This window comes from Miscanthus floridulus, chromosome 9 (genome assembly GCF_019320115.1).
Source record: "Miscanthus floridulus cultivar M001 chromosome 9, ASM1932011v1, whole genome shotgun sequence".
NCBI classification, from domain to species: Eukaryota; Viridiplantae; Streptophyta; class Magnoliopsida; order Poales; family Poaceae; genus Miscanthus; species Miscanthus floridulus.
Genome location: NC_089588.1, coordinates 97,270,901 through 97,293,258, shown reverse-complemented (window position 1 = coordinate 97,293,258; position 22,358 = coordinate 97,270,901). Strand labels below are relative to the sequence as shown.

The window sequence follows — 22,358 nt, the reverse complement described above, 5'->3', positions numbered from 1 at the left end:
ATGCCTATCGTGTTTTCAATAAAACCTCCGGGAGAGTTGAAATAGCGGTTGATGTGACATTCGATGAATCTAATGGCTCTCAAGTGAAGCAAGTTAATTCAAGTGTTATAGGAAAGGAGGATCCACCATGTGAAGCAATCAAGCAATTGGCTATTGGTGATATAAGACCACAAGAAGACGAAGTCACTAAAGTAGAGGTTTCTCAAGCTGCTGATGGACAAAGTTCCACTGACGTACCTGATGTTGAGGGGGAGCAGACCCCTGCCACAAATCAGTAGAGCGGCAGCGTCGCACTCCCTCTGATAGTAGCAGCAAGTCCAACTCCAATTCAAGGACAGAACCTACAACCCATATTTGAGCAAAAAGATAATGAAGATCCAGAAGATGGACAAGAGGCCATTGATCATCTAAGGCTAAGGCAAACAATACAACGGGATCATCCCGTTGATAACATCCTTGGGAGTCTTCGAAAGGGGGTAACAACTCGTTCACATTTAGCAAACTTTTGCCAATATTACTCGTTTGTTTCCTCTTTGGAACCTCTTAAGGTTGAGCAAGCACTTGGTGATCCAGATTGGGTGATGGCCATGCAAGACGAGCTCAACAATTTCGAAAGAAATCAAGTATGGACCTTGGTGGAGAGACCCAACACCAATATCATTAGCACCAAGTGGGTCTTCCGCAACAAGCAAGATGAGAATGGCGTGGTGACAAGATACAAGGCAAGATTAGTTGCTCAAGGTTTCACTCAAGTAGAGGGCTTAGACTACAGTGCCCAAACAGTGTTGCTACAGTGTTACGGAGGAGGAGCCGGAGCACTCAGGAGCTGGGCCAAAGAGGGCCTTATTCTATCGCTGTCAGTTTTCAGACAGGGGTAGTGTGAAATCTCGGCATCCAGAACCTGCTTTTCCTGCAGCTCACACTTGACAACATACATGCATAGTAAGTAGTAACAGATACCACAGCAGTTCACAGATATCTAATCCCAGACATATCACAGCAGTCCATATTCTGCAAAACTAAGGTTCTTCGCACACATAATGCTTGCACATGTATAATAGCATAATCAATAGCAGAAGTTCTGATAAATTTACAGTTCATTCAAAACAAAGTACATGTCAGATGAAATGACAAACCTGTTCAGTTCTTCAGGTTTTGGGATTGTATGAAGCTTAAATAAACTACAGAAATTACACTCCTACAATGCTTCATCATTTTTTTCATTTTCCAGGTAGTGGACAGAGTCAAGCGTTGCCTTGACATCTCATCTGATCCTGCAACTTTTGTCCAGGTTACTAAAACAGCCATGTCATTTTCTTCAGAGATTATGCAGAATGATCAGCTCTTCCACAAATTATATATGTTTGTCAGGGAGCAATTACACAACTCACTATAACACAAAAGAAGAATTCTTCGACAAAACCATTGAGGTTCTAAGACAGTCCGGAGATATATACTAGGAAGCTGAAGGGGATCAGTCGCATCACTTGCCCTAGTAAACCTGAGTGTGTTCCATCTTTGTAATGCTTTGTGAATAACTACATACATCATGGTCCATGTTGTAAGACATAATGACATTTGCTAATGGGCATGTGAATTTCAACAGGTGAAACTGGATCTCTCCTGCCTGCAAGGCATAAAAAATGATATGGACTTCTGCTGCCGGCTTGCAAAGGAAGAATTGGTGGTTGTTTTACCAGGTACACACTCACCCACACTTGATGTGAAACTAGTTATAAACTACAGATTACTGGATCTATTTTAACACAAGATTTTTATGTAACCTGCAATACAGAGATTTTTATTTTATCTTCAAGAAGTTAAACGTTGGAAATAATTAGTAACAGGATGTGCTGCAGGATACAAGAATTGGCTCTGTATCACCTTCGCAATAGAGCTCAAGCTAGATTTGTATCAAGCACAAGTATAGCACTTGAAAAGCCTGAACAAAATACAGCTTCTACAATTTAAAGGAATCTTACTTCAATGGAAACCAGAAGTGCGCAATATGCATAATACCTCCATGTTAGGAAACCCACATGAATACCCAATCTCAGATTGGAATTCAAATCCTTTACAGGGAAGAAGGAAATAAATTATTAGTACACCCACCTGAACCGAAAATTAAAGGCAACATAACGTGAACACATTTGCGTCAAAAACATAACGTGAACATATAACAACTAAAACAGAAATTACAAGACTCTAGACTGAAAACCTAGTATCAGCAAACTCATGACAATAACATGGTTTCAGTTATTTGTGGTCCTAACATGACCAGCCTGATGAACACTTAGTGGAGTGTTGGGACCGTCTGAGAATTCACCATCCTCGCCATGAGATAGCTATTGTTACTTGTGTGGTTCTCTACTGGCACTGTGTTGCTACTAGACATTTGTAGGATTCCGGTTGGAGAATGCAACTCACAAGTTGAAGTCCATTGGTCAGTTAAGATGTCCGCAGATGCTGACTGGCAACTCTTGCGTTTGAAAACCTCACCTAGAGGTCCATCATCAATTGTTTCCCTGGAGACCAGTAGCTGACCATCCTGAGACTTGTTAACGTGTTCTGCTGAACTGCCTGCTCCATGCACAAGATACAGCTGATCATGTTCATGCTGTATCTCCACCGGTGAAAATGCTACTTTGTCATGGTTTGGGGAAGAATGTGACGCTGAGAAGTCAAAGGAATCCATGGAAGTGGATACAGAGAACTGGTCGCCTATATTCTGTTTATCCAGCAAATTCCTGCAAACCAGAGTCAACATCTCAAGTTCATGGAAGAAAGAACTGTCCTGTTTTTCCATCACTGTTGAGTATAATAAGTCGTCAAAATTTGAAGTGTATCATGAATTCTACAATTCAGCTATCTCTAAAGTTCGTACAGGCATACGTACCATATCTTCCCAGTTATTTATAGTGCTTCCTACAGCCTTACTTTGTACATGCTTAGTTGCATACCATAGTTGTTTTAACAGACAAAAATAATAAACCTCATATATAGGAATGAGCACGGGTATAAAAGATGGAATGCGTCAATGGCAGGCTACATGAAGAAATCACTGATCAATTCAAAGAAATCAAGATCGAAATGTTTAATTATGAATGGATGTGGACAAAATTCAAATGTCTAAAGATATAACATTTTGAATGTTTTGGTATGTCCTGAATCCTGAATGCTAGACTGGCACATGTATCAACCATAGATGACATTTATGTTGAGAAAATAATCAATCAAAAACTTAAGTGGCAGAAAAGAGTATAGTAATCAGGTGACTTCACCTGTTGGACACTAGTGAGAACGGATCAGTCATATTAGCAGCTAAGCTTTTGCCCTGCTGCTGCCAAGCCACAGCATGGCTGTACAACAATGAACCACCAGAAACAACCATGGTTGGATCTGCAATGGTGGGTGTCGCCTTTTGGCCTTCCACATGCTTTCTTGAACGGTGGCAACCACGTTTTATGTGTCGCTCACAGTATTTTTGGTCCCCAACAGCATCCCTAGAGCACCGCCACTTCTTGCCATCTGTGCGGCGGCATCTTCCTGGTTCTGCGTCACCAGAGCCAGAACGAAATGGTGCCCATCCTACTGAAAAATAGATTCCCCATTACAAATAAGAATGCAATAAAGAACCCCCCAAATGTGTTTTAATGACACTAGCCCAACAACAGTAAAAACTTCAGAGCATCATCAAGTGGCCAGGTTTGCATCTGAAGATGCAACAGACTTACAGACTAATGATGACAACTCTTCATCTTGTTCCAGAAAAGATAAGGAACAACTAGATCCCAATGCAACAAGTGCTTTATATCTAAAAAAAATCATGTTTCCAACACTAGTAAATCATTGAGACTGTTATTATTATGCCCAGACTTGTAAATTTCCAATGTGCCTTATTGAAACGAACCGATGACAACACACGTATCCTAGATAAAGCCAAAACAAGAAACAGAGCACTGGATTTACAGTAAATCTACACCTAGCTGACCATTTTACTTGCTCAGTTTTATGTCTTACTTTCACTATTCTTATATTCAGGTATTGACAACAATAGAGGAAAGTTAGAGAGGACTAGTTACATGAGCTGGAGCCAAGGCTACTCCATGGATTGAGGCTTCTTTTGATAGGGAGGAGCAAGTTTGACGGCACAGGGGCATTGACCGCGAAGTGCTTGTAGATCAGGGCCTGGTGCTCCAGCTCCATCCACTGCGTGGGAGTGAAAGGCCCCCTCACCCTCGACAACACACTCTGCATCTTGCTGGCACCTGAGCACAGACCCAACCCTTCATCACAAGAACAGCATCAGTAATAACAAAGAACAAATACTGGGAATCTGGGATGGTGAGGACACAGGAAGCAGGAACAGTAGGGGGAAAACAGTGCCCGTGACCAATGGCCTCCTAGTTCCCACACATGCAAGATTTAAGGAAGCAGCCAGCACCAATCAGTGACCCCTTTAGCTTTTTCGCGGGTGAGGTATGTGCACAAAGAGGATAAAGATTGCATCTTTAGGGGGGCAGAGGACACATACTCGGGGGCTTGCGAAAGCAAAAGGGAGGGGAATAATAATGTACATGCCCGTCTTTTGCCCGTGACAAGACCCCAAAGGCGTTGGCTTTTGCAGAGGAAGTGAGGGATGCCATGGCCATGGCCGGCCGTGACCCATGAGCAAGCAATCAATCACAGCTGGGGTCGGGTCAGCTCAGCTCAGACAGAACACTGCAGCCCCCACAGATGCAACAGTATCTTCCCCACGGGAAAACCCGAAAAGAAAAAGAAAAAAGAAGAGGAAAAAGGAAAAGATCTGCAACATCTCAGTCACCTGCTGCGCCATTGGAGGAGGAGGAAAAGCTCAGCATCTGCGCCCCACCGGAGCGGGCGGCGGTAGCGGATCCGTGGAACGGGCAAGAGGGCGGCTGCGGCGGCGGACCTAGGAACACATCGCGGGGGGCAGGCAGTCACGAAGGAGGATTGGGGAGGATGCCGTGCTGGCGGATCGGATTCATGGTGGGCAGCGGCGGAGGTGGGTGATGGCTGCGGGTGCGGGTGCGGCGTGTGGGGCGCACCAGGCAGGCTGGCTTGCTGCTTCGGGGGAGCAGAGCAGGGGAGGGGAGGAGGTGGGGGAACGGAGGAAGCAAGCGAGCAATTGAAATGCGCACCCCTGTTTCGGACAAGAGAACAAAATGAGTAGCTTGGCCTACCACAAAATGGGGCTGCTGATAGACCTGGTAGCAGTACTTTTGTTTCCACACTCTTTTCCTCTAATAATCCTGAAACGGCCCTAGATTTGGGTACTTGGGTTACCAGGAAATGAAAGAGTTCTAGGCCTTGTTTAGTTCCCTCATTTTACAGATTTTGACACTATGCAAAAAGAAGATTCCCTATCACATCAAACTTGCGGTATATGTATGGAGTACTAAATGTTGACGAAATCAAAAACTAATTACACAGTTTGGTTGTACTCTGCGAGACGAACGTTTTGAGTCTAATTAGTCAACGATGGGACAATTATTACCCAATAAAAACAAAACGCTACAGTGTGCAACAGTGTTGCTACAGTACAAAAAGCCGGTTTTCTCTCTCCTCTCCTCCCCTCTCACTGACATCGGCACTGTTCATCGAAGCCGGAGAAGCCGTTTTTTCCGGCTTCCCCCCCGCTTTGCTACAGTACACGTGCACTTGATCCTCGACGGAGCTTGTGGATGACCCAAGTCACTTTTGTGAGTGGTTGTGGGCAATTCACCTCGACGGAGTGTCAAAGAATTAGCCCGTAGAGAGCACTTGATCCTTACGCGGATCAAGGGGGAGCTACACCCTTGCGTGGGTGCTCCAACGAGGACTAGTGGGGAGTGATGACTCTCCGATACCTTAGAAAAACATCGCCGTGTTCCTTTCCCTCTCTTTATTTTGAGCATTTACATTTGAGCAATTCATTTCATGTCTTTACATCCTAGAATTGCCATGCTAGAGTTGGATTAGAATGTAGGGTGCAAAACTTTTATACGGAAGAACAATAGAAACACATTTTAGACATAAGGGGTGAAATGGGCTAAGTGTAGGGCTTAATTATTGCAAAAATTTTAGAATTAGCCCAATTCACCCCCCCTCTTGGGCATCTTGATCCTTTCAATTGGTATCGGAGCCTCATGCTCCCTAAATTAGGCTTAACCGCCTAGAGCAAGATGTCCCACGGGGATGAACCTCCTCCTATCTTTGAGGGAGATGAATTTCCTTATTAGAAAATTCGCATGGAGGCATACCTAGAGGCTTTAGATGTTGGAGTTCTTAGAGCCACCTCACAAGGCTTCCCAAAACCTAAGGATCCCATCAACCTTCAAGGCGATGAGGTTAACTATGAGAAGTGGAATGCAAAGGCTAGAAACACCCTCTTTAGAGGCCTTTGTAAGGATGTCTTTAACTATGTGTAGAACCACAAAGACGCCCATGCACTATGGTCGGACATTTGTGCGCTCCATGATGGAACCAAGAGTGAGCGTGACGAACACTACCACCTTGTGATGAAAAAGCTTAATTCATTTGAGATGCTTCCTAGAGAAAGTACCAATGAGATATATTCACGCTTGAATATTCTTGTAGAGGAAATCAATGGGCTTGGACTCACACAAATACAACCCTCCAATGTTGTAAGAAAGATCTTGAGTGTCCTCCCCATTGACAAATATGGGTATATTGTGACGGTGCTTCATCAAGGTGATCTTTCCACCGCTACACCTACTCAAATATTAGGAAAGATCAATACACATGAGATATACATGCACATCACTCCACAAGATGGCTCTTCTTCCACCAAGAAGAAAGATTTGGCATTCAAGGCTAGCCAAGAGAAGAGGGGCAAAGCAAGAGTTGATCATGATAGCTCAAGTGATGATGAGATTGATGATGCAAGTCTTGCTCTCATGGTGAGAAGAACTGTCAAGATGCTCAAGAAGCTAAACAAGAATGGTGTCAAGTTTGATGGCAAGAAGAAGAAATTCTTCACTAGTAATAGAAGGAAGCACATCTCCGAAATGGATTGCTATAATTATGGAGAACTTGATCATCTAGCTCATCAATGCCCCAAACCTAAGAAAGACAAGTACAAGAAGAAGTACAAGGTCAAGAAAGATGACTCAAGTGATGAAAATAATGATGAGAAGAAGAACAAGCCATACAATAAGAAGGATGGCAAGAAGAAGAAATTTCATAAGAAGAAGAAGAATGGCAAGGCATACATTGTTGGTGATTGGCTCATGGATATTAAATCATCAAGTGGCTCATCCGATGATGAAAGTGAGAATGAGAACGAGAAGATGGCCGCTCTTGTGATTGATTCTTCACTATTTTCACCAACACTACCGTCGTCATCCTCTACACACATATGCCTTATGGCCAAGGGTAAACGAAAGGTACAAAATGATGATGATAGTAGTGGTGATGATACTGCTAGCAATGATAAAAGTGGTAGTGATAGTGATGAAGAATTTGAATCACCTTCTTATGATGATCTTGTCAAATTGCTAAACCAATACACTAAAATCATTAGAAAGACAAGAGCTAACAATGAAAAGCTAGAATTTGAGAAGGACTCACTCTTAGCAAAGTATGACATAGCCAAAAAAGCTAGTGTTGAGCTTAGAGAAGAAAATAAAATTGTGTCATCCAAACTCAAGGAGCTAAAATCCTCTAAAAAGGAGCTCAGAGAAAAACATGATAAACTTGAGGGGATACATAATGAGCTCACCACTAGTTACAATTTGCTAAAAGAAGAGTACACAAATCTCAAGATTAATCATGACAATCTTGTTCTTTCTCATGAGTTATTATTCAATAAGCCACATGATGCTACTAACAATGTTGTTAAGATTGATATAGCTACATCATGTGATGACTTGATTGTTGAGAGCATTGAGCAAGGTTCTAGTAGCAAAGGCAAGAAAGTGGTTGAGTCTGACAACTATGATGATTATGTCAAGCTCAAGAATGAGAATGAAAAGCTCAAGAAAGATCTTGAAAAGCTATCAACCACCAACACAATTGTGATAGAGAATCTTGACAATGATTATGATATAGCTCTTGAGAATGAGATGCTTAAAGAAGAGAACAAGAGACTCAAGATGGAGAAAAATCATGATGAACTTAGAGAAGAAAACAAGAAGCTCAAGTTGGAGAAAGAACATCTCAAGACCGGTTTGAGCAAGTTCACAAGATGCCAATATCTCCAAAGTGAGCTACTCATGAACACAATGATGAAGATGGATAGAAGTGGTATTAGATACTTGGCAAATCAAGAGAAGAAAGCTCAAGCTCAACATCAACAACAATACAAGTCAAAGCCTAAGCCAAAGATATATTTTGAGTGTGGATAAGAAGGTCACTTTGCTCATAAGTGTCAAACTCCACCACCACAACCTTTGCCCAAGCATGTTAAACCCTTTGCCTTCAATGCTCACTACATGCTTAGAAAGGATTCGAGTGGAAAAATGAAAGTCATGTTCTTAGGTTCACCCAACAAGAATAGGCCTAAGCAAATTTAGGTTGCAAAGTCACTAGTTGAGAAAGTCAAGGGCCCTCATCAAGTTTGGGTCCCTAAACAACAAGCTTGATCTCTTGTGTGTAGGTGAATTACAAGACCGGTGGAAGTCATTGGGTTATTGATAGTGGTTGCACTCAACATATGACCGGTGATCCTTGTATGTTCACCTCACTAGATGAAGAAGTAGATGGTCAAGAAAGGATTACATTTGGTGATAATTCAAAGGGCCAAGTTCAAGGATTGGGCAAAGTTGTAATATCAAATGATCATTCAATATCAAATATGCTATATATTGCTTCATTGAGTTTCAACTTGCTATCCGTTGATCAATTGTGTGATCTTGGCTTTCAATGTTTGTTTACCGAGAAGGAAGTGGTTGTGTCAAAGAAAGATGATGATCAAGTTATATTCAACGGTTTTAGATACAACAACCTATATCTAGTGGATTTCACCTACGAAGATGCAACCTTGAAGACATGCTTATTCACCAAAACATCATTTGGGTGGCTATGGCATAGAAAACTTGCACATGTTGGGATGAGCTCACTCAAGAAGCTAATGAAAAATAAATTGGTGAGAGGTTTGAAGGATGTGAAATTTGAGAAGGACAAGCTTTGTAGTGCATGTCAAGCTAGCAAGCAAGTTGCAAACACTCATACAACAAAAGCTTACATGTCAACAACAAGAGTGCTAGAGCTTCTTCACATGGATCTTTTTGGACCAATAACTTACAAGAGTTTGGGGGGGGGGCAATCTCTATTGTCTTGTGATAGTTGATGACTACTCTAGATATACTTTGGTGTTCTTCCTTCATGACAAGACCGAAGTGGCCGCATGTTTCAAGAAGTTTGCCAAGAGAGCACAAAATGAATTTGAAGTGAAGCTCAAGACGATAAGAAGTGACAATAGAAAAGAATTTGACAACACAAACATTGAAGCATATTGTGATAAAGTAGGGATCAAGCATGAGGTCTCCACAACATACACTCCTCAACAAAATGGTGTAGTAGAGAGAAAGAACTAGACACTTATCACACTTGCAAGAACAATGATTGATGAGTACAATACACCCGAAGCTCTATGGGCGGAAGCTATCAATACCGCATGTTATGCATCCAATCGCCTATTTCTTTAAAAGTTTCTTGGCATGACCCCTTATGAGTTGCTCAATGGGAAGAAGCCGGACGTATCATTCTTCCTGGTGTTTGGTTGCAAATGTTACATCTACAAGAAGCGGCAACACCTAGGAAAGTTCCAAAGACATTGTGATATTGGATTTCTTGTTGGTTACTCATCAAAGTCCAAAGCATATCGAGTATTTAATTATGCCACCGGCTTGGTTGAAGAAACATATGATGTGGAATTTGATGAATCTAATAGCTCTCATGGAGCACATGAGAATCTTGATGATGTAGGTGATGAACCATTGAGGGAGGCAACGAAGAACATTCCGGTTGGAGACATCAAGCCCAAAGATGATGAAGATGATGTATAAGTGATTGATCCACCCTCTTCATCAAATGTGTCACAAGATGATGATAAAGATGGGAGAGTAGAAAATGAAGATACTCATGTCTCCCATAATCAAATGGTGGCACAAGCTCAAAATGTTGATGCTCCACAACCTCCCCCTCAAGTGGTTGATAGAAGAAATTAATCCCTACTACAAGCACATCCACAAGATCTCATCATAGGGAGTCCTTCAAAGGGTGTAATGACTCGCTCTAAAAAACTTGCTTCATTTATTGAACATCACTCGTTTGTTTCTTGCATTGAGCCTATAAATATAGAAGAAGCTCTTCAAGATCTGGATTGGATAAATGCCATGTATGAAGAGTTGAACAACTTCACCCGAAATAAAGTTTGGACACTTGAAGAGCAATCACAAGATGCAAGAGTCATTGGAACAAAGTGTGTGTTCCGCAACAAACAAGATGATCAAGGCATCCTTGTTAGGAACAAGGCAAGGCTAGTTGCGAAGGGGTTCTTCCAAGTTGAAGGGTTGGATTTTGGAGAGACCTTTGCACCGGTTGCAAGACTTGAAGCCATTCGTATCATTCTTGCTTATGCATCCCATCATGAAATGAAATTATATCAAATGGATGTTAAAAGTGCATTTTTAAATGGTTTCATAAATGAACTAGTCTATGTTGATCAACCTCTCGGGTTTGAAGACCCTAGATATCCTAATCATGTCTATAGGTTGTCTAAGGCGCTATATGGGCTTAAGCAAGCCCCAAGAGTTTGGTATGAGCGCCTTCAGGATTTCCTCATTGAGAAGGGCTTCACTATTGGGAAGGTCGATACCACACTATTCACCAAAAAGCTTGATGGAGAGATCTTCATTTGTCAAGTATATGTTGATGATATCATATTTGGCTCATCAAATGAAGACTATTGCAAAGAGTTTGGTAAATTGATGTCAAAGGAGTTCGAGATGTCTATGATTGGAGAGCTTACATTCTTTCTTTGTTTTCAAGTCAAGCAAATGAGAGAGGGGATTTTTATCTCTCAAGAAAAATATACCAAGGACCTTCTCAAGAGGTTCAAAATGGATGAATGTAAGCCAATCAAGACACCAATGCCATCTAATGGACATCTCGACCTAGATGAGGGAGGTAAATCGGTTGATCAAACTCTCTACCGTTCTATGATTGGTAGTTTATTATATTTGACCACATCTAGACCCAACATCATGTTTAGTGTGTGTATGTGTGCTAGATTTCAAGCTAATCCTAAGGAGGCTCAAATGGTTGCCATTAAAAGAATCCTTAGGTACCTTAAACACACACCAAGCATTGGTCTTTGGTATCCCAAAGGAGCTAGATTCCAACTAGTTGGCTATTCCTATTTAGATTATGCCGGTTGCAAAATTGATAGAAAAAGAACATCCGGAGGGTGCCATTTGCTTAGTAGATCACTAGTGTCTTGGTCCTCCAAGAAGTAAAATAGTGTGGCATTGTCCACCATCGAGGCGGAGTACATTGCCGTGGGTGCTTGTTGTGCACAAATTCTTTACATGAAGCAAACTCTTCTAGACTATGGTGTAGTTCTAGAAAAGGTACCTCTCTTGTGTGACAATGAGAGTGCGGTAAAGCTTGATAATAATGCAGTTCAACACTCTCACACCAAGCACATAGATATCCACCATCATTTTCTTAGAGATCATGTTGCTAAAAATAATATATCACTAGAAGGTGTAAGGACTGAGGATCAATTGGTGGTTATCTTCACTAAACCGCTAGATGAGGCTACATTTTGTCGGTTGAGGAATGAGCTCAATGTGCTTGACTTTAGTAACTTTACTAAAAAATGAGCTTGTGTTGTCCCTTGCATTGCATTGTAATATAAAACATGTTTAATTTTTTGTAATACTCTTAGGACTTGTCTAACATGGTTAAGATAACCGTCGAAAAGCGTGTGAAGAAGCTTAACCTGATCAAACTTGACAAGCAACTAGACTTACTTTCAAGCATTGCATTGCTTGTGCATGTGTGTTGCTTTGTCGTTTCTTTTCAGTTATCTTTTGAGCACCCGCTGTGTTTATCCACAAATAGGGAGAGCATTTGAAGCTCCTATTGGTCATAAAACCCTCTTGTATGGTCACATGGTGCTCCTCACCCCTTTTATTAAAAATTTGAGGGCAAAATACTTTGAAAAATTTGAGGGCTTGAGAGAGGTCTCTCACATCAGTCCCAATTGGTTTTTATTTGTGTCTTATTGAAGTTGGGACTTGATTGGGAAAAGGCAGCACAAAGGAACTTTGAAGATTTGCTGAAAAATGGTGACCGGATGATGAACAGTGTTCCTCCAGCGTCCGGTGTGAAGATGGCCCTGTGTCCAGTCAAACAAAGAAGATGTCAGGATCGATCGGACTCTGTGGTGCATCTGATCTTGAGGCACCAGATGCGTCCAGTCATGACTTGACTCCAGGTGGCAGTGTCCGGTCGTTGCCACTGGTGCGTCCGGTCAAATGAATCCGAGTGGATCTAAAATTCCTTTTTCTTGTCTATCACATGGGGGCCACCATAAATTGTTTTCCCTTTGTCTTCACCTTATTCGTTCCTAGGTCATCGCGCCTACCTCGCACAGCCGAGCTCTGCCGCACTACCACCGCACCGTGCTCGCACCGCAGTGTCCGTGCCGCCTTGCCCGCGCCATCGTGCCTGCGCCGCCGTGGCTGTCATTGACTTCTTCACGAGCATCACCATGAGGTGCTCCATCGCCGGTCTACTCTACGTCATCGAGCTTTCTATCCAGGCGCCAGCAACCCTAGCCCTAGGCGTAACCTTGCCAATCTCGAGTGGTGCCCCATCATCCTCTCCTTTGCTTGTCGGTCGCTGGATCATCGGATTTCATCAGGTAGCAAGCTATCGATTTCAATTTCTCATCTACTGCTTGCTTCTTAGGGTTTCTCACCTCTAGATGAATATAGTGATTATTTATATTTCCTACCTATTCCATCATGCAGTGAGTCAGTGCTCTTATGGTTGTTTTGGCAGTTGTCAGTGAACTCGGGGCCAAGCCTACGAGTACAGATTGAGGCCAAGCCTCATGAGTGTCAGTTGGCAGTTGTTCCTTATCAGTGGCAGTGATTCTTGTTAGCTTCAGAGATGGCTCATTGCAAGAATGCCAGGGGTGGTCCCAGCGATGAGGATCCAAGGCCTTCGCCTCACCTGACTGCTCAGAAAATGGAAATGCAAAAAGACTACAAAGAAGAAGCAAAAGAGAGATGATATTGTGGCAGAGAGAGCAGCAATAGTGAAAGCCGCTGCAGAGCGAGATGAGAGAGGTGGATCTGGCTGTGGCATTCGCATAGTCGATCAGTTGTCACCAACTCAGAGGGCTACCGTCTAGAGAATTGAGGCTAGTCTTGTTAGTCCACCCAGGACTATCATGCTTGGAGGACGGTGTGTCTCTTTAGAGGACGCTCTAGAGGTCTCTCATGCTAAGGAGAGTCAGACTTAGGGGGTGACTGAGCAGCAAACATAGTCGACAGAGCAGACAAAGAACACTCAACAGGGAGAGCAGGTTGAGGAGGCAGAGCAGGCAGCATAGCCACAGCTTAGATGCTCCGGTCGCACATGCACTTAGGTGTCACCGAGGCCCTAGACACAAAGGCAGGCTCTTGTCCACCTCCCAGACCATAGGGTCCACCTCCGGTGGTTCACCTTGACCTGAGAGCAGCCATAGCTAGACAGGTGCAGTAGCTATGGTTCGTACAGTTTGAGGATTGGTTTCCGCCGAGGTGGGATGAGTGTGCCTCAGAGCACTTCTACATTGAGTTGTAGGAGGACTTCTATAGTGCATATCAAAATAGCGGTGTTGCCTTCAGATCTCAATGGGTCTGCTCCTTAGAGTCTCTAGTTGCAACTGTAGGAGAGCAGATCCATCCTCACCTCACTTATCTACCAGGCTTGTCAGATCTCCTTGGACGGACTAGTCGATATGTTCCATCTTGGGTCTGTGAGTTCTACTCCTCCTTGTGGTTTGACCCGAGACACAAGTTTATTCATTTTGCTTTTTGAGGGTGTGACGACAGGTTCTAGAGCTCGAGGGTCAGAGAGATACTAAGGATTCTAGAGTCACCTATTCATCTTCACAAGGTATGCTATGGATAGATAGAGCCTCCGAGGTGCCCTCACGGTGGACTTGTGCCACCTACAGATCTTGTTAGACCATGCTTCATAGAGTCATTTGGTGAGGGGTCGAGCAGGACACCACGTGATCTTACACCTATAGCTCAGCTTCTTGATGCTATTATGAGGAGGACTCTGCTTCCGAGGATGGGCTACCACGAGGTTCTGACTCAAATTTAGCTGTGGCTAGTGCATTACCTGGTGTCTCAGACTATCTTTGATATTTGGGATGTGATGCTTTCAGAGATAGAGGACACACTAGCAGAGGGCTTTAGAGGTCACCGCCAGCTGCCTTATGCTCATTGGATCACTTTCTTACTCCAAAAGGCAGTTTCACACAAGTACCTAGAGACAATAGCAGAGTGGACAGGTGCTACTACTGAGTTTCCATAGTATGACATGAGCCAGATGCTACATCAAAGTCATGCAAGGGCACCTCGCTAGCCGAGTCATCGCCCAGAGGTACTAGAGACAGCAGCTCAGTAGGATGAGATCATTAGGGGCATCGTAGAGACAGAGGAGGAGCAGCTTGATGCACAGCAAGAAGATGAGGTCGAGAGCAACTCGAGTGATAGCTCAGACTATGAGTATTAGCTGATTCCGCAGATGGCACCTCATCCACATGACAGAGAGGCCAGTGACTCTAGCTCAGCTCCACCACAGCCACCATAGATAGACCCGACACTTCTAGCTATATTTGAGCGGATGAGGTAGGACTAGGCACACCAAGCACAGGAGACCGCAACTGCACTTGCTCAGGTTCAGGCACGACAAGATGAGTTTCAACGACAACAGCAGGCCATGCAATAGCAGTAGCGTATGATTCAACATCAGTTACTCAGCTTCATGCAGCATGTATTCACTACTATTGGGGTTGATCCTTAGCAGTCTACATTTCAGATAGGCTAGCCTGCCACCACAACTCCTGTGACTCCAGTTGTATAGCCCAGTGGACTTCCGAGTTAGAGATAGCCAGCTCCTCAATTTGCCTCACCTATAGAGCTAGTGTCTCAATGGTTTGCTTCACCAGGGATAGCTCAGGGTCCTCACTTTATTTCTATTATTATGGGCTTCACTCCGTCTCAGAGTTCTTCAATGTTAGTGATGGACACCCTAGTCTCTAGGAGTTTCAGCGCTACCTCCAGTGAGCTTACAGGGTAGCCTACACCTCTAGAGCTCTAAGACCCTATCCCTACCATAGCTGCTCTAGTTACTAGGACTACCAAGATGATTCCATCGTCTGTTGCATCGTCTGAGCCACCTCAGACAGTCACTCCTACACTTGAGGTTTCAGCGACAGCGACAGCATCAGATGTGGCTCCACTTCCTACAGTGACACCTCCAGAGTCACAGGCCATGCCAGTTACTGAGCAGACCCAGATCACTTCACCTTCACTTCTAGCGATAGAGGGTCAAACCGCTCAGAGCTTAGGGTCAGAGGGTGATTCAGCTTAGTTCCTGATCTCTCATCGCACTTCAGCGCCCGACTCGTCTGCTCTAGCCCCATCGTCTGACCCTTAGTTTTTGGTGCTTGACGCCGAAGGGGGAGAGGGACCGAATATGTTAGATCTAGGGGAGTGTGTGAGATGGGATTTGATTGAGATGGGATTTAATTCTTTTGTGTGATACTTCATGCATACATGTTTACCTTCTTACCTTGCTGCATATCAGCTATATCGTACTTGTGTGATCGTGAGTCTTATGTGACATGTGTGCTCTACATTGTTATATTAATGACATGTCACTTGTTTATGCTCATTTGCTTTGCTTCCACGTTTTAGTCTGATTCAAATGAGCGTTACTTTATGTACTCATGCTTATTTCATATCTTTTGAGTACACCATGTTGGCTTGGATCGTATAAGCTTGTCTAACCTTTTGTTTTGTTCTTGTTCTTATTGTCAAAAGCTTATATGAACTAAGCATGTTGAAAACCTCAATCTTCTCTTGCACATACTCGAGGTTGTGTTGTCATCAATCACCAAAAAGGGGGAGATTGAAATCATCTAGGCCCCTAGTTGGGTTTCGGTGATTAATGACAACATGAGATTACTATGACTAACATGTGTTTTGCAGAGGCAATTTAAGTTAGGTCATGGTAATGGCAATTGATTGGGCAATTATGGTTTTCATGCCCCCATCGATGGAATTCATTTTAGTTTTTAAAGGATGGACGACAAGGTTAAGGATGGCTAGTTCTAAGTGTCATTTGGAGTTGAAGTGACACTTAGAGTAGTTTAGGACTATATTTTTCCTATGGCCGTACTATTAAGGGGGGTATGGACTAGTAGCTTGACCTAGGTGAGTCTAGTGGGTTGGGTATGGTGCACACTTGTCAAACCTAGCACTAGGTAGCTCAAGAATAGCCATAAGATCAATTAGGGTCAACTTCATTCACATAGGATTTTGAGTTGGAAGTGAATGGAGGGTCAAATGACTGATCGGACGCTGGTCTGGTTACGACCAGACGCTGGAGGGTGAGTTCGGTCAGTTCATTTGATCAATTGCAGTCGTCTGGTATGACCAAACGCTGAGTGGAGGAGCACCAGACGCTGAGGTGCCTATGTCCGGTCTACTCCAGAGAGGTTCTAGAAAGGCTTTTTCTTGACCGGACGCGTCTGGTGGGTGCTGACCGGATGCTGGTTAGAGTTCGATCAGAGCTTAATGGCTCTCTCTAACACAGTGGTGGGTACAACTGACCGGAGCGTCCAGTCACCCTATCCAGAGTGTTCGGTCAGCCCGCAGAGTGATGACTCAATCTACAAACGTTATGTTTTGAATGAGGGGGTATAAATACTTACTCCACTCATCCATGGGAGGTCTCTTGCCCATTTATTCAGCTAAGAAACACCTTTGGAGTGCAAGGGAGAGCAAGAGCCTTGTGGGGTGATTGAGATTTGATAATCCATGATTAAGGACCTCATTAGTGCATAGGTAGTAGCAAGTGTGCATCCACCTTACTCATTAGGCTTGTCTTGGTCAAGTGAGTGTTTGTGCATGTTACTCTTGGTGATCACCATCACCTAGACGGCTCGGTGGTGATTGGGAGCTTGGTGATCATCCGGTGAAGCTTGTGGATGACCCAAGTCACTTTGTGAGCGGTTGTGGGTGATTCACCACGACAGAATGTCAAAGAATCATCCCATAGAGAACACCTGATCCTTGCGCAGATCAAGGGGGAGCTACACCCTTGCGCGGGTGCTCCAACGAGGACTAGTGGGGAGTGGTGACTCTCTGATACCTCGGGAAAACATCGCCGTGTTCCTTCCCCTCTCTTTATTTTGAAAATTTACATTTTTGCAATTCATTTCATGTCTTTACATTCCAAGAATTGCCATGCTAGAGTAGGATTAGAACCTAGGGTGCAAAACTTTTGTATGAGAGAATAATAGAAACACATTTTAGACACAAGGGGTGAAATGGGCTAAGTGTAGGGCTTAATTATTGCAAAAATTTTAGAATTAGCCCAATTCACCCCCCTCTTGGGCATCTTGATCCTTTTCAAGGGGTGTGCGGGTAATTTTGCCCATCCTTGGTATAACGATATTAGATGAACGTAGTATCTTTTAGACTCAACTTCGCTGTATGGCTTGTTGGACGTGATCAACAAAGAATCATGTAAGATGAGTTAATATATATGAGACCCTTTTAACAACAATCTCTTTACCTCTTTCCAATTGTGCGAGTAGACTTACACTCGCACCATTTGCTTGAACTTATCAGCCATGAAATAGTGTTTTTCTCTCACAACAAATCAGCATCAGCCAGCTTATCAGCTGTAGAAACCATCAGTCGAACAGCTCGAAGCATATCCCATTAATTTCATCCTGTCCCATGGTGATTACACATGGGGACAAGGCTTTAGTGCGAGTGATAGATATAATAGGGTACGAAGCCAAACTTCTCTTGGTTATTAGGAGGATCCATTTTGTGAAGATGGTCTTGTATAGTGGAGGGGTTTTATGGGTTTCAGGTGACTTGAAGTTTACTCACATGATTTAAATTTGAATAGGATCTATGAAATGATCTAAACAATGCCTAGAGGGGGGGGGGGGGGTGAATAGGCATATCTAAAAATTTCTACATAATCTCAAAGTCAAATGTCAGTAACAGTCAAAAGTCCCGACAGATTGAGCTAGAACTTTCGGCAGTCAGAAGTTCCGACGCAAACAGCCGGTAGTTCCGGCACTTACGAGAATTTTACTACAAGTGCTAAAATGAACTTTGAGTGCGAGATATCTTACAACCCCACTTCCTGGTGGTAAGATGAAGCATTGGGGTTGCTCCTTTGATGTCGGAAGGTCACCACTCCATAGATTGAGTCCAAACCCTAAGAGAAACTTTAGGGAGAAAGAGAAACCAACAAGAACAAATATGATAGCATAAATTCCAACAACAACAAGCACGCGGGACACAAGGATTTATCCCGAGGTTCGATAACCCCACAAAGGAGCTCCTATGTCCTTGTTGTTGAGGTGGCCACAAAGGTCGGAGTCTCTTTTACCTCCTTGCCTCTCTCAAGGCAACCACAAAGGTCACTTGAGCTTTCCACTAAAAAATCAATGGTAATACAAACTTCCCAAGGCTCTTCCACAAGATGGAAGCTCTTGGGTGACACCTTGCTAGCAAGGAGCAAAGCTCTAAGAGTAATAGACGCAAATCCAACTGGCTTGACAAAGAAATCAAGTGCTCAAGCTTGCCAAAGTGATTCTCTCACTCAATCCACTCTCCTTTCACTCAAAACCCTAGGCGAATCGAAGATTGGAGCAAAGGGGAGAGGAGGGGCGTGCCTTGAATGCTTGGGAGATGTTTTGGACAAAGGTTGGTGAGCAATGAATGAGTGTGGTAACGGTTAGAAGAGAGGATAGAGTGAAAGGTCCTAATATGGCTAGAGGGTGGTGAATATCCTATTTAAAACTTCTACAAAGAACTAGAGCAAATTGGTTAGTAACACAAATGGCGCAATGCAATTTTGCTCTAGCTCTACAAGGGTTGCAAGCCACCTATCCAACAATTCTAGTTACTATAATCACTAGGCACACAATTGGATAAGTCACTACTCACTAAGAGCTCTCACACTTGCTACTCTAAAGAGCTCCACTAGATGAACTTAAGCTACAAAGCAAGCTCTCAATTCTAGCTACATAGAAGAGCTTGCTACAACTAGTTTGCGGGAATATAAATGAGTGAGTAGGCTGATTATATATACCACCGTGTAGAGGAGTGAACCAATCACAAGATGAATATCAATTCAATCACTAGGAGAATATCAAAGGGCAAGAGACAACCAATTTTTCTCCCGACGTTCACATGCTTGCTGGCACGCTAATCCCCATTGTATCGACCAACACTTGGTGATTCGGTGGCTAATAGGTATCACACACCTAGCCCACCACAAGAGGCGCCGCAAGAACCTTCCCACAAGTGAGGTAACTCAATGACGTGGGCAATTTACTAGAGATACCTTGAGGCTCTTTGTCGAGGAAGGTGCAAGACCCCTCACAATCACCGGAGCTGGCCACGAACAATCACCAACTCATGCTAAAGCTCCTCCACTGCTCCAAGCCATCTAGTTGGTGGCAACCACCAAGAGAAACAAGAAATCCACAACACAACGATCCCCAACTGCCACTAGATGCAATCACTCAAGTAAATGCACTTGGAATCACTTCCAATCTCACTATGATGATGAATCAATGATGGAGATGAATGGGAGGTGTTTGCTTAGGCTCACAATGATGTCAAGTATGTCAAAGCACCAAGAGAGTGAGCCCCAAGCTGGCCAAACACTATTTATAGATGACCTCACGAAATAGAGCCGTTGGCTCTGCCATGGCTTGACCAGATGCTGTGACCGGACGCTGCCCTGCGTCCGGTCGGGTGAGTCCGATCACCCAATGGCTGCCACGCATCCCCCATTTGAACCAGAGCTGCCTGATCTCAACAATCATCTCTCAGTCGCACGATACATTAAGTAACTGCTGAACTCAATGCTGGAACGACCGGACTCACGTACATAGAGCGTTAGGTCATTTACAAAGACGATCCGAAGCGGGAAATAACTGACCGGATGCGTCAGGTCAACACCGACCTAATGCACCCCAGTGTCCGATCACTTCTGCTCAGTCTCGTCTAGACAGCGCACCACGCCTATAAATGACCAGACGCGCCCAGGGTGAGTCTAGTCACCCCATGGCCAGCGTCCTGTCGTGGACCTTCTCCTCTTTTTCTTTTTCTATGTCCACAACCGCTTCACGCTTGCTTCCAACTTGCTAACCACAAAGTGTAGAACTTACGTGCATGTGTGTTAGCATTTTTCAAAGCATTTTACAAGGGTCAAGGTTAGCACACTAGGTTCTTAAATGCATATGCAAGAATCATATTACCTAGTGGCACTTGATAAACCGTTTAGCCAAATATTTCCCCTCTTTATAGTACGACTATCGATCCTAAGTGCACTTACACCCTCTATGGTGTCTTAAGTGCCAAAACAAAAACCTATCATATACCTTTGCCTTGATCTTCTCAGTTTTTGTTTTTCTCTTTCTTCTTTTCCAAGGTGAGCACTTGATCATCATCACATGTGGTCATCTTAGCATTTCATGTGATTATCACCATCTCTTGAATGTCACCATGCTCCACACTTGGATTGCACCAACCTAGCTCATATCACAACTCATGACAAAGGTTAGTGCTAGGTTTCATCAATTATTCAAAACCAAACTAGGGCTTTCAATCTCTCCCTTTTTAGTAATTGATGACAACCTATTTACAAAGATATTCAATAAAATCTTTTTGGATTCATGTTGCTTGCCTAAGCATATTATCATGTGTAAAGATTATGGACAAGTTTCATCAACCCAATTTGGTAGTATTTGCTCCCCCTACATATGTGCTAAGAGTTTGGACATGAAAGCTTGCACATATGCATGGATTAGAAGTTTGGGAGAGTAATACCTACCAAATGATGCTAAGGTGTAAAGAATGGACCTTTGAAGCGTGATACCAATCGGAGTTGCCATTTGAACACCATCCTTAGCACCATGATTTGCTAGATATCACTTGAAAAGCAAAGACAAACTAGATACCTCATGAGATCAACATTAGAAGCAAGGCTCTAGTACCACTTGTATAAGATCAAGTTATATCTAGCTATCCTATGCATGCTAGTTTTTCATTTCATCAATCATTTTCTATGATCTAGCATACACCACACAAGCATGGATAGGGAGTTTTGAATTTGTGCCATGCAAGCAAACATATGTAATGCATATACAAATGCAACATACAAGTTTATGAGCTTGCTCCCCCTACTTGTGTGCTTCAAGTTTTAATTGACCCCCTTCCTTTCACCTATCTTACTATGTTTGGTTTCTCTCCCCCTTTTGCTTATCTTTGGGAATTACTTCTCCCGCTTTGTCATCAATGACCACAAAAGGTGAGCTCAAATTTTAGATAGGTTGTGTGAAACCATGATAAGTGAGGACCATTTTCCCAATTTGGTTCAATCTAGATCATTTGCAAAAGATATTTAACTCGGTTTGATCCAAGGGCAAGCTTCTTCACACCTCCAAATAAGGGCTATCATGCACCATGTTGAGTTAAACACTTATAGATCATTTTCTAGATTAAACACTAGGTTCACAAGCCCACAAACATGTCATATGTTACCACTAGATCATTTCAAGCATACAAGCAATAGTGGTACCATACAAGCATTAAATTCATTTGATTTTCATGAATGAGCCTAAGACATGATAGGAATGACTAGATGCACTAAACAAGTCCCTAGCAATGGATGAATGATATGTCAGTCAACTTTACCTTGTTTTGCTCGAAGGAGAGGCATGTCATATATGGGGTGCACCAACACATATTGGAGAAGTCAAGTATGTTTAATTCATTCCTTAGCATGCAAAACCTCTTCTCATCAAGTGTCTTGGTGAAGATATTGGCAAGTTGATCATCAGTGCCCACACTCTCAATGCAAATGTCCCCTTTTTGTTGGTGATCTCTAATGAAATGATGGCGTACATCTATATGCTTTATTCTTGAATGTTGAACCAGGTTGTTGGTGAGCTTCACGACACTCTCATTGTCACATAGCAATGGCATTTGTTTGAACTTAATTCTAAAGTCACTCAAAGTAGCCTTCATCCAAAGTAATTGAGCACAACAACTACC

The 22,358-nt window shown here is 43.2% G+C and overlaps 1 protein-coding gene across 1 annotated transcript; it reads right to left on the bottom strand.

Moving 5' to 3' along the window:
* Positions 1–2,018: 2,018 nt before the first annotated feature.
* LOC136482443 (growth-regulating factor 8-like) lies at positions 2,019–5,160 on the bottom strand. Its single transcript, XM_066479653.1, has 4 exons — positions 4,826–5,160; positions 4,083–4,286; positions 3,282–3,591; positions 2,019–2,747 (listed from the first exon to the last, which is right to left on the bottom strand). Exons 1-4 carry the CDS (start codon positions 4,860–4,862, stop codon positions 2,294–2,296), a joined length of 1,005 nt encoding a protein of 334 aa, XP_066335750.1. The 5' UTR covers positions 4,863–5,160; the 3' UTR covers positions 2,019–2,293.
* Positions 5,161–22,358: the final 17,198 nt, after the last annotated feature.